This window comes from Phacochoerus africanus, chromosome 1 (genome assembly GCF_016906955.1).
Source record: "Phacochoerus africanus isolate WHEZ1 chromosome 1, ROS_Pafr_v1, whole genome shotgun sequence".
Taxonomy (NCBI): Eukaryota; Metazoa; Chordata; class Mammalia; order Artiodactyla; family Suidae; genus Phacochoerus; species Phacochoerus africanus.
The window spans coordinates 280,709,874-280,726,444 of NC_062544.1; the positions used below are offsets into that span (position 1 = coordinate 280,709,874).

The 16,571-nt window shown below is 39.8% G+C and overlaps 1 protein-coding gene across 10 annotated transcripts in view; it reads left to right on the top strand.

Annotated features, from left to right (window-relative positions):
- Nucleotides 1-16,571, top strand: part of TTC3 (tetratricopeptide repeat domain 3) — a 125,817-nt gene that overhangs the window by 34,626 nt on the left and 74,620 nt on the right. For all 10 annotated transcript variants that reach the window (XM_047796344.1, XM_047796363.1, XM_047796318.1 and 7 more), the window contains 4 exons: nt 1,751-1,805; nt 12,396-12,558; nt 13,783-13,828; nt 15,507-15,627. In XM_047796344.1, coding sequence (XP_047652300.1) covers nt 1,751-1,805; nt 12,396-12,558; nt 13,783-13,828; nt 15,507-15,627 — 385 coding nt within the window. The remainder of the gene's footprint in view (nt 1-1,750; nt 1,806-12,395; nt 12,559-13,782; nt 13,829-15,506; nt 15,628-16,571) is intronic.

Genomic DNA, 16,571 nt, shown 5'->3' on the forward strand with positions numbered 1-16,571 from the left:
TGCTGCAGTGACAATGCCAGATCCTTAACTAGCTGTGTCCCAAGGGAGCTCTATTTCTAAATCTTCTAGTAGTGAGGTGGGCCCTCACAGCACAGGTCTTGTAGCCAGCTTAGAGGAGGGGCTAGCTGTGGGGTAGAGCACCAACAGTGTTTCCTTAGGGCGTAAGGCATTTTTCTAAATGTGTGTTTTTAGAGATAAGAGAGATCTGAGCATATTAAAAGTTGATAGGAAATTGCATAACGTTGAATTACTTAATGCCACTTCACACTTGAAATGGTTCCAGTGGTAAATCGTATGTTATATCTATTTTTACCACAATAAAAGTTGATGGTGTAGATTTTTGAGAAGGAATGGCTAGTTTTACAGGTGAGAGCTAGTTGATATTGGAAGGATGCTTAAGTTATATGGCACCTGTGGAGAGACTGGCCACATGAGGTAGACAGTTATTGTAAGGCTGCTGGAGAAAAGGTAAGGCCTGATGTGGGTTTGTCCTTAGGTTTTCGGGTAGGAAATTGAGAGCATTCTCTCTGATGTCTCTGGTTTACTCATTGAAATAGGAGCAGAGGCCATCTGCTGAGAGAAAGAGGAGTTGGAAGTTTGAGGAAAGGACACAAGGTTTGGCAAAATCAGTTTACAAAAGTGGAGGATCTGATCTAGGATGGTTGGTAACTGTTGCAGGCCCTTTGGGTTGTTGGAATCCCGAATAGTAGTGCTGCCTCGTGCTCTGCTGTGTGATGTTTCTCCAGCAGTACTTGGCTCCCCAGATGTAGTCATGGGCAAAGCAGAAAGCAGGGTTGATCCAGCCTTGGGTTTGCCATGGAGCAGGGTGTAGACATGGGGACAAAGAAGTATAAGGGATTCGTATGCATGTGAATATGAAGTGATGAACCAGTGACTCTTAGGCTAGATCAGTAAGTTAAAAAAGAGTCAGTCAGTCAGTGAGTTGGGCACCCTGAGGAGGCAGTAGGAAGAGTTGAAGCAAGAGAGGAGCTAGGTTATGGGGAGAGAGCAGGATGCCTGAATTAGTGATTTTAGGGTTTGAACAGTTTTAAAGTGGTGATGAAGTTCCCTGGGAGGGCAGGGCTGGGGTGGAGGAGCAGCAGGTCCCTGAATATAAGGAAGCCAGGAAACAAGAGACTAGCTATTAGACCAAAGTGCTTGACACCTTACAGAGTACTGTGCTGTGGCATAGTCTCTGAAAACAGGAAGAAGAGAATTATCATCCTCATTTTACAGATGAGAACGAGGGCCCAGAGAAGTTACTAACTTCTTAACAGCCCCAGTGAGAGTTAGTGATTGAATTGGACTTAATCCCTGTCTCATCTCCCAGTATTCATGATCTGTCCAGTATAGCGTAGCCAGTGTGTTGTGTCAAAGATTGGGAGTTTTATTTTTGGAGATCAAAAGTCTTGCCAACATGCAAAAATAGCAACCCCATCCCCTACCAAACCATACAAATAGTAACAAAAAGTTAGACATAAATTAGATGTAGATTATTGTGTGTGAGGAATACTCCAGAAATATTAAAAGTAATTATTCCTGGGGAGTTGTGATTGTGACTCTGGGTGACTTTTTCCCTTTGTTTTACTTTTCTGTATTTTCCAAATTTCCTATAATGGATATATATATCACATAGATTAAAAAATTAAAAACTAGATTATATATGGAAAATTAAAGTACAAATAGATATGCAATTTATAATGCTTTTGTTTTTTAAAAGTTTGAGTATTTTATTTTATTTTGTTTTTAGAAATGCACTTGGTGATGGAAAGAGAGCTATTATTCTGAAGAACAATTGGACAAAGGTAGGTTCCTTTTATATTTTACATCAGGCAAATAGTGCCGTATAACTTTGCGAACATCTATTTATAGAAAGTAAATCTGTGTCAGAATGCTGGAGAAAATTATGCACAGCTCAGGATGTGGCTGGGGAATGGTCAGCTCTGTAATCAGAGGGAGCGGTGGAGTTCCCTTGTGGCACAGCGGGTTAAGTATCTGCTTTGTCACTGTAGCAGCCTGGGTTTGATCCCTGGTCTGGGAACTTCCGAATGGTGTGGGTATGGCCACAAAAAAGAAAGAAAGAAAGAAAAGGTGCAGCACAGCAGTGAGGGGCCCCCCAGTCTGAGGAGGACAAGTTGCCCACAGGAATCCTCAGGACCCCTCAGTGGTTGAGATGTTAACATCTGCGCATTCTGGATGGATTAGAGACCTGGCTTCGGAAAATGAAACTTGAAACTTAGAAGGAACTATAGGAGACTGTAACTTTCTTTTTTTGTGTGTGTGTTACTTAATTAATTTATTACATTTATAGTTTTACGATGATCATCACAATCCAATTTTATAGGATTTCCATCTCACAACCCCATGGTATCCACCCACCCCCCAAACGGTCTCTTTTGGAAACCATAAGTTTTTCAGAGTCTGTGAGTCAGTATCTGTTCTGCAAAGAAGTTCATTCTGTCCTTTGTTCAGATTCCACATGTCAGTGAAAGCATTGGATGTTGGTGTTTCATTGTATGGCTGACTTCACTTAGCATGATAATTTCTAGGTCCATCCTTGTTGCTAAAAATGCTGCTATTTCGTTCATTTTAATGGCTGAGTAATATTCCATCGTGTATATGTTCCACATCTTCTGGGTCCACTCCTCTGTCGATAGACATTTAGGATGTTTCCATGTCTTGGCTATTGTAAATAGTGCTGCAATGAACACTGGAGTACATGTGTTTTTGCAAGCTGTGGTTTTCTCTGGATAGATGCCCAGGAGTGGGATCACTGGATCAAATGGTAGTTCTATGTTTAGTTTTCTGAGGCATGTCCATACTGCCTTCCACAGTGGTTGCACCCATTTACATTCCCACCAACAGTGTACTAGGGTTCCTTTTTCTCCACACCCTCTCCAGCACTTATTGTCTGTAGACTTTTGGATGACAGCCATTCTGGCTGGTGTCAGGTGGTACCTCAGAGTGGTTTTGATTTGCATTTCTCTAAGAATGAGTGCTGTTGAACATCTTTTCATGTGTTTTTTGGCCATCAGTATGTCGTCTTTGGAGAATTGCCTGTTTGGATCTTCTGCCCATTTTTTGATGGGGTTGTTTGTTTTTTTGGTATGGAGCTGCAGAAGGTGTTTATGAATTTTGGAGATGAATCCCTTGTCAGTTGATTCATTTGCAAAGATTTTCTCCCATTCTGTGGGTTGTCTTTTCGTTTTGTATAGGGTTTTCTTTGCTGTGCAGAAACTTTTAGGTTTAATTAGGTCCCATTTGTTTATTATTGTTTTTATTGTCAATACTCTAGGAGGTGGATCTGAGAAGATGTTGCTGTCATTTATGTTGGAGAGTGTTTGGCCTGTGTTTTCCTCTAAGAGTTTTATAGTGACTGGTCTTATATCTAGGTCTTTCATCCATTTGGAGTTTATTTTTGTGTATGGTGTTAGGGAGTGTTCTAATCAGCACCACTTACTCAACAGGCTGTCTTTTCTTCATTGTATATTCTTGAGAAGGCTGTAACTTTCAGATGGGAAAAGATTTCTCAAATAATGTACAGTGCATGCATAGATCAGTGAAGAGAAAAACTGATAAATTTGACTATGTCAAAGTTAAAAATTTCTATATGTCCGGACTCCATGAAGGAAGTCGTAATCTGGGAGGAGGTAGTATGTCATAGAAACAACACACATGGCTGATAGGATTTGTACTCAGAATAGGCAAAGAAGTAAAATAAGTAGGAAACCCAGTAGAAAATGGGCAATGGAAATAAACTGTATTTCCTCGTCATTAAAATTATAAAGAAATAGCAATCAAGAGAGCCCAGTAGAGACAGACCCACATGCACACAAGTATACCCACAGGTGGAAGAAACAACGAGGTGGTGTTTGGGCCCATCAGATGGGCAAAAGTTCAGAGACCCGTAGTCCCACGGTTGGTAGTGTGTGTAGGAGCAGGAGCTCTCTGAAGGCCAGTGGGTGTGCATTGGTTATGCTCACCCTGGAGAGCAGTGTGATGCTGGGGTGTCGTGACCGATTCCAGGATGTGCGATCCACAGACAGTCCTGTGGTGACATGTGTGCCCATGGTGAGATGTGTAAGACTGGCCATTGCAGCCTTGCAGTAATGGCGCAGAACCACGCACACCTGAGTATCCATTAATAAGGCAGAGGTGTTTTCACATAATCAAAGTTGTTCTTATGATCTGTCTGTCTGATCGATCCGCAGTCTTAATGCTGACCTCACTCCTCCTGCTCTCTCCCTGTCCCCCAGCTGGCCTCCTCACTCCTCAGACGTGGCAGGCTCATCCTTCTGCCTAGAAAGTGAATGCCTTTCCCCAGGGCATGACACGCGAGCTTCCTTATTTCCTTTCATTATTCGCTCAAAGTTCTCTTCTGAGTAGAACCTTCCCTGACCACTTTGCTAACATGCCAAAGCTGCCCCTTCCAGACATTTGCTGTCCTTCTCTACTTTTTTACCTCTTTATATTTACTGTTATTGAACAGGTGATATATATTGTTTTTTAAGCTGTGGGGTTTTTTTGTGTTCTCCAGTACAGTGTCAGCTCTCTGAGGACATTTTTTTGTTTGTTTGGTTCACTTCTCATTCTGGCCTGCCTGACGAGCTGCTTGGCACATACAAGGACTCAGTAAATATTTGTTGACTTAATGGCAATTAAATAAATGAGTTGAAATTAGTTAACTGTCTTACCAACATTTATCAATTTTAAAAAGTATTTATATATTTGTTTTTAAATCAGAGTGAACAGAATCCTAGAATTTTAGGGCCCCCAAATTAGGGCCAGCTGTGACTCACTTGGCTTAGAAGAGTCTGGGGATTATAAAATTCTCTGGATGAACTTCTGTATCCAAATTTTGGGGTCATTGTAAATTTTTTAATTTTTTGCTTTTTAGTGCCACACCTGTGGCCTATGGAAGTTCCCAAGCTAGAGGTCATATTGGAGCTACAGCTGCTGGCTTGCACACAGCTCACGGCAACGCCCTATCCTGAGCAAGGTCATGGATCAAACACACATCCTCATGCATACTAGTTGGGTCATTTCTGCTGAGCCGCAACGGGAACTCCTGGGGTCACTTTTTAAATGCCTCATTTTATAGATGAAGAAATTGAGTCCCAGTAAGGTGTGAAGTATGTTTGCAAGGTGTCGTTGCAAGTAAAAGACAAAATCGAATTGAGACTCCAGCATTGGAAATGTTTTGTATTTGAAGGCAGTCAGGTTGTTTCCATTTTTGTTAATGAGTTGCCATTGTACTTGAAATAGAATCTTTGCTGATCACTGAATCTGGCATTTGGCAGGTCCTCTATAAATTCATTTACAGAATGAATGGATGATAGACTTAATGCTGAAACCTACACCATGATGCTGGTTTTCCAGAGATGCTAATTCAATATATTACCAATTTAGGAAAAGAAAAAGAATACCAGAACTTTTAAAATTACTTTGAGGATTTTATGTGGAATGTTTATTCCTGGCTTAATTTACCAAACATAAAATATTTGCCCTTTTTTTTCTTAAAGACTTTCCTAAGAGTTGTTTAGGTTCAAGAAAAATTAGGCAGGTCCAGAGATTCCAGTAAGTTCCCTGCCCCCACGCATGCCCAGTCTCCCCCATTATCAGCATCCCCCAACAGAGTGAACCATTTATAAAAACTGATGAACCTGTGCGGGCGCTTCATAATCATCCATAAGTGCTGTGCGTTCTGCAGGTTTGGACAAATGTACAGTGATATTTATTCCACCATTACGGTTCATCCAGAGTATTTTCCCTGCCCTGAAATCCTCTAATCTGCTTTTCCATCCTTCCCCCCCGCCCCCAAACTCCTGGCAATCATGGATCTTTTTACTCTCTGCGTAAGTTTTACCTTTTCCAGAATGTCATATAGTTGGAATTGTAAGATGTATAGGATTCTCAGATTGGCTTCTTTCACTTAGTAACAGGCATTTAAATTTCTTCTTTGTCTTTTGATGGCTTGATAAGCTCTTTCTTTTTATCACTGAATAATGTTACATTGTCTGGATATACCCCACTTTGTTTATTCATTCATTAATTGAAGGGCATTTTGATTGTTTCCAATGCTTGGCAATTAGAAATAAAACTGCTAAAAAAAAAAAAATCTGTGTGCAAGTTTTTGTGTGGACATATGCTTTCAACTCCTTTGGATAAATACCAAGGAGTGCAGTTCCTGGATCACATGATAAGAATAGGTTTAATTTTTTAAGAAACGCCAAACTTGCTTCTAAGGTGGCTGTACCATTTTGCACTTCCAGCAGCCGTGAATGAGAGTCCCTGTTGCTCCATACCCTCCCAGCACTTGACATTACCAGTGTCCTGAATTTTGGCTGTTCTGATGGATGTGGTGACATCTTGTCGTTTCAGTTTGCATTTCCCTGATGACACGTGGAGCATCTTTTCATGTGTTTATTTGCCATTTTATGTCTTCTTTGATGAGGTGTTTGTTCAGGTCTTTGGCCCATTCTTTATTTGATAGTTTTATTGTTGAGTTTTAAGAGTTCTTGTGGATAAAATACATAAGAAATACAGTTTTATAAATTATTTTTTTGCAAATATTTTCTCATTTTCTTGATGTTTTCTTTTACAGAGCATAAGTTTTAATTTTCATCAAATTCATCTTATCAGTTATTTCTTTCATGGGTCATGCCTTTGGTGTTGTGTCTAAAAAGTCATCATCGTATTCAAGGTTTCTGTGTTATCCTTTAGGAGCTTTAGGTCAGTATCTATTTCAAGTCAGTTTTTGTGGAGTGTGTAAGATTAGGATTCATTTTTTTTGCATGTAGATTTCCAGTTCCAGTGTCATTTGTTGGAAAGACTGTCTTTGCTCCATTGCAATGCCTTTGATCAAAGATTAGTTGACTGCATTTATTTGGGTTCACTCATTTTTTTAACTTGGGAATTTTTTGATGACTGCAAAAGTATTTATGTAGATGAAAAACACAACTCTTAGTGTAAGTATTCAAAAAAATTGGTAACTATGTATTGAAGTCATTTATTATTTTATTTTACCAGAAAGGCATGTTCATTAAAGCATAGTTTAAACTTGGAAAACAAAATAAGACTGAGTAAGGTGCATTCTTTACTTTTATAAGAGTCCTTTTACTTTAGAATTAATTATGAACCTGAGTCTTTTTTGTTTGTTTGTTTTATTATTTTAATTTTTTTCCACTGTACAGCATGGGGACCAGGTTACTCTTACATGTATACGTTTTTTCCCCCACCCTTTGTTCTGTTGCAATATAGGTATCTAGACATAGTTCTCGATGCTACTCAGGATCTCCTTGTAAATCCATTCCAAGTTGTATCCAATAACCCCAAGCTCCCGATCCCTCCCACTTCCTCCCTCTTCCCCCCGGGCGGTCACAAGTCTGTTGTCCAAGTCCATGATTTTCTTTTCTATGGAAAGGTTCATTTGTGCTGTATATTAGATTCTAGTTATAAGTGATATCATATAGTATTTGTCTTTGTCTTTCTGACTCATTTCACTCAGTATGAGAGTCTCTAGTTCCATCCATGTTGCTGCAAATGGCATTACGTCATTCTTTTTTATGGCTGAGTAGTATTCCATTGTGTATATATACCACATCTTCCTAATCCAATCGTCTGTCAATGGACATTTGGGTTGTTTCCAATGTCCTGGCTGTTGTGAATAGTGCTGCAATGAACATGCAGGTACATGTGTCTCTTTTAAGTAGAGGTTTGTCTGGATATATGCCCAAGAGTGGGATTGCAGGGCCGTATGGAAGTTCTACGTATAGATTTCTAAGGTATCTCCAAACTGTTATCCATAGTGGCTGTACCAGTTTACATTCGCACCAACAGTGCAGGAGAGGGTTCCCTTTTCTCCACAGCCCCTCCAGCACTTGTTATTTGTGGACTTATTAATGATGGTCATTCTGACTGGTGTGAGTGGTATCTCATGGTAGTTTTGATTTGCATTTCTCTTATAACCAGCGATGTTGAGCATTTTTTCATGTGCTTGTTGGCCATCTGTATATCTTCCTTGGAGAACAGTCTATTCAGGTCTTTTGCCCATTTTTCCATTGGGTTCTTGGCTTTTTTGCTGTTGAGTTGTATAAGTTGCTTATATATTCTAGCGATTAAGCCCTTGTCAGTTGCATTGTTTGAAACTCTTTTGTCCCATTCTGTAAGCTGTCTTTTTGTTTTCTTTTGGGTTTCCTTTGCTGTGCAAAAGCTTTTCAGTTTGATTAGGTCCCATTGGTTTATTTTTGCTCTTATTTCTGTTGCTTTGGGAGACTGACCTGAGAAAATATTCATGAGGTTAATGTCAGAAAGTGTTTTGTCTATGTTCTCTTCTTGGAGTTTGATGGTGTCTTGTCTTATATTTAAGTCTTTCAGCCACTTTGAGTTTATTTTTGTGCATGGCCTGAGGGTATTGAACCTGAGTCTTTTGAGTCAAGCCTGTAGGATATAAGTCTCCATAGGAAGGTACTCTGTAGGTTTCCATGTGTGGGTGGGCTATTTTTTTCTTCTTTTTTCCATTCAGGTAAGACTGGTACAGCGTTAGTTATCTTAGATATACTTTTATTTATTATTTGTTATTATTTGTTATTGTGTTGATTTATAATACTATATAAGTCCTAACACATACTTTTAGGCTTAAGAGAGAGTGAGTTATTGTATCCTAAAGAGTGAGGTTTTTTTTTTTTTTTTTTTTTGGCCCACTCGTGGCATGTGGAAATGGAAGCTCCTACGCCAGGGATCAAACCCATGTCACAGCAGCGACAATGCTGGATCCTTAACCTGCTGTGCCACAAGAGAACTCCAGGAGTGAGTTTTTATGGTATAGTCAACAGCTATTTATACTTCCATGTGCATTGTCTTTTTTTTTTTTTTTCCCTAATTGAAGTACAGTTGATTAACAGTGTTGTCCCCATGCGCATTGTCTTTAGGTGATTCTGTATAGGATACAGACCAATAGCCTCACAAAACGTCCTCAAGAACCTTTTAATTTACAAAACCTAACTCGGATATGGCATAAGTAGAAGAGGGAATTTCTTGGTTCATGTAATTGAAAAGTCTCGGGGTCTGCTTCAGGCATGATTGGATCCAGATCTGTACACATTTTTCTTTCTGTTTCTCAGTGGTGCTTCCCTCTTTGTTAGCATCATTTTCAGTGTTTTTTCTCACTTTGCTTTCTCTGTTCCGTTTTACCTGGGTTCTGTTGCTCTGTCCTCAAGTTCACTGATCTTTTCTTCTGCTACGTCTAATCTGCCTTATTTCCATAGCATTCATCTATAGAATTTCAGTTTGAGTGTTTCTTATATATTTCATGTCTTTCATATGTTCAGTTTCCTCTTAGCTCTTGAACATGTGAAATGTATTTATAACTGTTTTAATGTCCTTATCTGCTAATTCTATCACCTCTATCATTTCTGGATTGTTTTTGGCTGCTTGATTTTTCTCTTCATTATAGATCACATTTTCCTTCTTTGCATACCTAGTAATTTTTGATTGGATATTGGATATTGTGAATTTTACCTTGTGTTATACTGGTATTTCTGTATTTCTGTAAATACTTCTGAGTTTTGTTTTGAGATGTAGGAAGTTAGTTGGAAACAGATCCTTTGGGGTGTTGTTGGGTACTACCATAGTGGTATTTGTCTAGGACTAATTTTTTCTTTTGAGTACCCTATTTAATACCTACAACTTAATATTCTGTGAATATGTTTTCCCTTCTGGTCCATGGGAATAGAAATTATTCCTGGCCCTGTGTGAGTTCTGACTGTTGTTTGCTTCTCATCTTTCATAGTGGTTCTCTCCCTAGCTTGGGTAGTTGTCCCACATGGATGCACTGATGGATACTGAGCTGAAGACTCAAAGGGGACTCTCTGAAGATCTCTGGAGTTCCCTGTCCAGCTCTTTCTTCTCTGGTCCTCTACCCTGTGAACTTGAGCTACCTTGGCTTTCCTGGACTTAACTGAGATTTTATCTCTCCTTGGGCTCCTTCTTCCTGTGCCGTGGCTTAGAAACTTCTTCACTAAGCCAGAGCAATCATAGGACTTGATTTCTGTGTTTCTCATCTCTCAGGGATCACTCTCTTGTTGGCTGATAAGCAGTGTCTTGCAAACCTTTGTTTGGTGTATTTTGTCCTTGTTTCTTTGTTTTAGGCAAGAGGGTATATCCAATTCCTGTAACTCCATCTTGACCAGAAGTGGTAGTTAGAACACAAGGCTCCCTTGGCTTCATTTTGAAAAAGTAGGAGTCCCAAACTGACTGATACCCTAATTAATTCTAGTGGAAAGAGAACCTCTTTTAGTATTTATATAGTATACCTATGGGATGCCTCAGACTTTTCCCGGTTGAGCCATGTTCCTACCTGTGGATCAATTACTATGTCCCGGTAAGTGGTGCATTTCACTTGGCCAGTTTTGTGGGACACCACTATGCTTCTCCTTTACCAGTCATTGTTGGGATGGGGGCACTGGAGTTGACAGTCCTGCCATTACTGTGTGGAGTAGGGACATGATGGCACACAAAAGGAGTGGATGTTAGGCAGATGGACAATGTATGTGGTAGAGAATGAGAATGTCAGAGAAGAGCAAAATTTTCTATTGTAATTGGGCTCAAGAAACTTTGTGAGATGCCTTTAATTTTAGCATCACTCAGAAAGATCTCAGAAAGCATCACTCAGAAAGATCTGAAAAAACCCCTTTCTTAACTGATAGAATTTTACAGAGTTTAGGGGAAAGGACCCAGTAAAAGATGAGAAAGGTGGGTGGAAAAGAGAGAAAAATAAAGTGTTCCCTACACATTTAGCAGGTAAGGTTTATAATTTCTCTGAATTGCCTATGCTGTGATTTTTTTAAATGCAGTTATCTAAACTTTGACGTTGATAACTGTTTAGTGGATAGAATTTTGATCTTGTAGCCTATCTGTGAGATCTCTTTATTTGCTTATGCCTTTGGAGGAAAAGCAGAGTTTAACCACATGCTATCTGAATGTGAATCAACCTGAGCCTGAACAATCTGGCCAAGAAGTGCTCCGGGACTCACAGTCTGGGCCGGTGCGCCAGGGCAGGTTATAAAGGCACTGAACCTGCGTGCACGGAGGTCCTCTGCTTGTTTCTGCCTCCTTTTAGTGAAAGGCTCATCTTTCTTAAAAGGATCACTTATTTCTGATTTCATATTTTCTCATAGAGTCAGAATGTTCTTTGTAAAATGTGCAGCAAAGAGAGAAGAGCTTTGGACCTGGAGTCCTAAGTTCTTTGGTTTGTCTCTAAATCAGTGTGGCGTTAGGCCAGGTTGTAGCCCTTTGCACTTGTAAATCACTTCTTCAGTGGAGATACTGTGCCTAAAACGAGTTTGGTTTGGGAATAGTTAGAAGAGGGCTTGGCTCAGTTAGCCCCGGGTTTGGTAATATTAGTTTTCTAGACTAAAATCTTAAGGCTTTATGTAGACTTCCCAGAGTGCATAAATGAGGCCAGCTGCAACAAAATAAAACAGCCTGATCTTTATAGAGTTAAGAGTAAATCAGTGGTTTTTGGATCCTAAAACCAAGAACTATACTGAGAGATAAAATAATTAAAAGCTGATTGAGAAAGATGTAATTGGGAGTTCCCGTCATGGCGCAGAAGAAACGAATCCGACTAGGAACCGTGAGGTTGTAAGTTCGATCCCTGGCCTTGCTCAGTCGGTTAAGGATCCAGCATTGCTGTGAGCTGTGGTATAGGTCGAAGACGTGGCTTGGATCTGGCATTGCTGTGGCTGTGGTGTAGGCCGGCAGCTGCAGCTCTGATTCAACCCCTAGCCTGGGAACCTCCATATGCTGAGGGTGTGGCCCTAAAAAAATGACAAAAGACCAAAAAAAAAAGAGGTATTTGGAATATCTAGCCTGGATATACCCCTTATCTGTGCCCATGCTTTTCAGAGGGATTGGAAAACTACTGCACAAGCTGATTCTAGCTCTAGAGTTCTTTTGATTTCAAAGGTGTAGGGAATGTAATGACTAAGAGACTTATTTACTGCTGAAAGTATTTTTTTAAAAATTAAGTGACATAATGAATCATTTTTTTATACTTTAGGACAAAATAATATTATTTCTTTATTAGTAAAATATGTACAATAAAAGTTAATCATTTTCTTTGGAGGAGTACAAAAAAATCTCAAGTGGAAAAACTGACTACTAGTCAATTGTTAAAAATTATTATGAATACTGTTCGTAGCTTTTCACTTAGCTCATTTAGATAATTTTATTTCCTGAGAGGTTATTAACATTTTTATTTAGTTTTTATTGATAGGATCCTAATCTAACATTTTAAGTAATCAGTTTGCAAGCAAAATATTTTTTTCTTTATCTATTTTCTTTAACTTAAGCCTATTTTTGAGAAAAAAATTAAATTTATCTTTTTGGAACAGGGTCATTATCGTTATTGTGCTGCCCTTTCTATGCTGGGGGAATATGACTGGGCCCTGCAAGCAAACATAAAAGCTCAAAAACTCTGTAAAAATGACCCTGAGGGCATCAAGGATCTAATTCAGCAGCATGTAAAGTTACAAAAACAAATAGAAGACCTGCAAGGTATTTCACATAAGATTCTTTTGGTTAACAGTTGAATTCCCTTTAAAACTTTGGAAGATGGGTTTCTTGGATTAATGGAGGACCATAAATCAAGATGATTTGTACTGATTTTGTTATGTTATCTTGGTCAACTCACTTAAGTTTTTAATTTCTATTCATGTGGAAATATGTTAGTGTTATATTCCAGTAGGTAATTATAAATGATTTGTATTTTTTATTTGAAATAGATAGCAACAAATTATTCTTCTATAGAAAAATGTGCCTTCTTGAAATTTTGAATGAAGTAAAGCCTTTTAAAAAACGAATTGGGAGTTCCCGTCATGGCTCAGTGGTTGACAAATCCGACTAGGAACCATGGGGTTGCGGGTTCGATCCCTGGCCTTTCTCAGTGGGTTGGGGATCTGGCGTTGCTGTGAGCTGTGGTGTAGGTCACAGATGCGGCCCAGATCCTGCATTGCTGTGGCTCTGGAGTAGGCCGGCTACAGCTCGGATTAGACCCCTAGCCTGGGAACTTCCATGTGCCGCAGGTGCGGCCCTAGGAAAGACAAAAAGACCAAAAAAATAAAAAAATAGAAAACAAATTGGTTGTAAATTTTTCTTTCATTATTTACAGTTATTTCCTAAAGAAAAGGCCCCTCAGTAGCGTGGTTTGATGTTTTTGCACCAAGTTTGTGGCTAATCCTGTAGCCTGCTGAATGTACATATATACACATATACATCAGAAATTGGTGTGCAGGCTAGGAATTCCCAATTTTTATTCGGTCCTTATTCTCTCTCCTGAGTCCTTTTGCTTTCTCCAGTGCCTGAAATCACCTTACTCTGCTGTGAGCATACAGCTCTTTCCTGCTCTTTCTTCTTGGGGTGGTTCGTGTCTTAGGAAGCTGACTTGAGTAGTTCTAGTTCTCTAGCAGATGCTGTCATCCAGCAGAATATGAGGATAAGATTGTGAGCTCCTTGAAGACAGGTACCATCTCTGATTCAGATTTATAGATTGCTGCATCTAGTCAACGAAATCAGGTAATACCGGAGGTCACATGAGGTTTGTGTAACATTTTTGTTGACACCATCCTAAAACTAAAAATGTCCAGAAGTATAAAGTTGTTTAGGTTTAGTTTTTGGTTTTCTAAGTTCGATACTCTTACTGTCAGCTTAAAGGAAATGTGAAAATCTTTTAAAATATGTTTTCAATCCACTGATTACTATGTGTGTGATTCATTTTTACAGGTCTAACACCAACTAGGAATCCAATTAAGGCCTTTTATGAAAGCAGGTGAGTTAACTAGCTGTTACTTGGAACGATTTTGCTCTGTGAGTTTCGGAGTTGCTATTTTACGCTGTGGTAGATAATAGCAACCATTACAATAAAGTTGGGGTTGGAAGGACTAGAGGAGGTTTTTTAAGTGTTGGTTTGGGGAGAGAGTGGGATGGACTGGGAATTTGGGGTTAGTAGGTGTAAACTATTACATTGAGAATGGACAAGCATTGAGGTCCTGCAGGGGGAACTATATATCTAGTCTCTTGGGATAGAACATGATGGAAAATAATATGAGAAAAAGAATGTATATGGAGTTCCCAGCATGGCTCAGCGGAAATGAATCCACCTAGGAACCATGAGGTTGTGGGTTCGATCCCTGGCCTTGCTCAGTGGGTTAAGGATCCAGCGTTGCTGTGAGCTGTGGTGTAGGTCGCAGACACGGCTCGGATCCCGTGTTGCTGTGGCTCTGGCGTAGGCCGGTGGCTACAGCTCCAATTGGACCCCTAGCCTGGGAACCTCCATATGCTGTGGGTGTGGCTGTAAAAAGAAAAAAAAGAAAAAAAGAGAATGTATACATGTGTGTGACTGGGTTACTTTGCTGTACGGAAATTGACACAACATTGTAAATCAACTATGTAATAAAGTTTTGGAGTTCGCCTTCATGGCTCAGCGGTTAACAAATCCGACTAGGATCCATAAAGATGTGAGTTCGATCCCTGGCCTCCCTCAGTAGGTTAAGGATCCGGCCTTGCCATGAGCTGTGGTGTGGGTTTTCAGACACGGCTTGGATCCTGCATTGCTGTGGCTGTGGTGTAGGCTGGCAGTTGTAGCTCCAATTCAGCCTCTAGCCTGGGAACTTCCCTATGCCGCAGGTGAGACCCTAAAAAGCAAAAAAAAAAAAAATAAAGTGTTTGTAAGATCAAGCGACTCGTGACTTGTTTCATTTGTTTTGCGGAACCATTTGCATATGTATATATTGGAGATCCAAGCCTGTGGGGTGAAGTGTTAATTGGACACCACCGTGGTTGATTGGCCCCAGTTTTGGCCCCGAGGGTCCTGGCAGCCTAGAACACCAGCAAGGCTCACCTCTGTCCTGGAAACATCTGCCTGCAGCCTGCGGACAGCTTTGCACAAGCTAACACTCCTGCTAGAAACAGGCAGCAGATAGACATGAGTATGTTCTTAAGAAAACAAATAGCTGCCAGGATTCTACATCTTTTTACTTGGCAATTAAAATAGATAAAGCTTTTCCCACATGCTTAAATACCTAAGATATTGAAGCTGTTAAATTAAAGCAGACTTACTTATTTTAATATTAGAAGCCAGAAAACGTTTAACTGTTCATAGTCTATTTTGAAGGTTTTTTTTGTGGGGGGAGTGCTGCTCCCCAGGCAGGTGAAAGTTCCCAGGTCAGGGATCTTACCTGTGCCACAACAGTGACAGCACTGGATTCTTCATCCTCTGTGCCACAGGAGAACTCCTATTTTGAGTTTCTAACCACAAATTTAAAGTAATACTTATGTATAAAACCCAATCGCAGAGGTTGAGATTCTTTTTGAAGCTATATGACCTTGCTTTCAAGGAAAAAAGGCTATGCTTGTTCTTTGTTTGAAGTTTAACTTTTAAAAAATATTAATGGAAATAAAGTAGTTCTTCCTTTCTTTCCTTTTTTTTTTTTTTTAAATTCATTCAGAGCCTATATACCTAATTTATCAGCACCTGCATTTAGTACTTCACTTAACTTTGTGGAGACTGAAAGAAATTCCAGAAAAACTAACCACGAAATGGCAAACGGTGGTAATCAGAATCTAAAGGTAAGCTCGGTTAAAAATTAAAATTATTTCAAGTATAGATGGTCTCACATTTTTACAGTATTTTTATGGTAATGGAAACTAAATGTTTTGATAATATGAACCCATTTTTGCCTATTGACATCAAGAGAATGATTCTTTTAATTAATCTGGTTCCCTCCTACAACTACTATCTCAGTGTTACAAAATTTTTTTTGAAATCACATTTGTGGATTTTCCCAATGTTTTTTCTAAATTTCTTTTTGGCATTTCGATAGTTCTCTTTTTCCCCTTTACATGTCTTAGTCCAGTAGCCACTTGGAAATGAGTGACAAGTGACTGCTTGGCTGCTTGGCAGTGCACCAGCCCAGCCACCCTGTTTGTGCTGTGCTGGGCCTGGGAGGCACCCTGTTCCTTTCTCTGCCCAAGGTATTTCTCCCGTCTCTTGTTCTTAACAGCAGGGATCCCCAGCCCTTGGTTCATTACTGCACTCAGAACCTATCTGCTCGTTTCTTAGGGCATCTCTAAGCCTGTAACCTGGCTCTGTGATCAGTGTCCCGGAGGATGTGTATCTGCGTTTTTCTCTCAACTGTAGCATACTCAAAGCTCAGCAGGTTTAACCAAGTTCACAGTGATACTTCCTTCTAGGGCTTGAGGGGGAAAAAGCAAAGCGATGCCCTGGGGTTAGGTGGGTGGTAGGCATTGAAGGGAACTTTTCCAACCCGCAGTCTAGTCCTTTTGTTGTTGATAACGAATGTGTCAGAGAAGCTGTACTCAGGGAGAGGAGCATGAGGACAGTTGTGCTAGTATTCATCCAGTAACTGTTGTTCAGTATTTATCATTTTATTTAGTCATCTGGTAAAGCTGGGTGTTTTAGGCACTTGGATAAATTCTGTTCTACTCTGTTTTATTATTTAGCTCTTGAATTCTTCATGGCTGTATCTCTTTGAAAGTCTGACTCGTTTTAT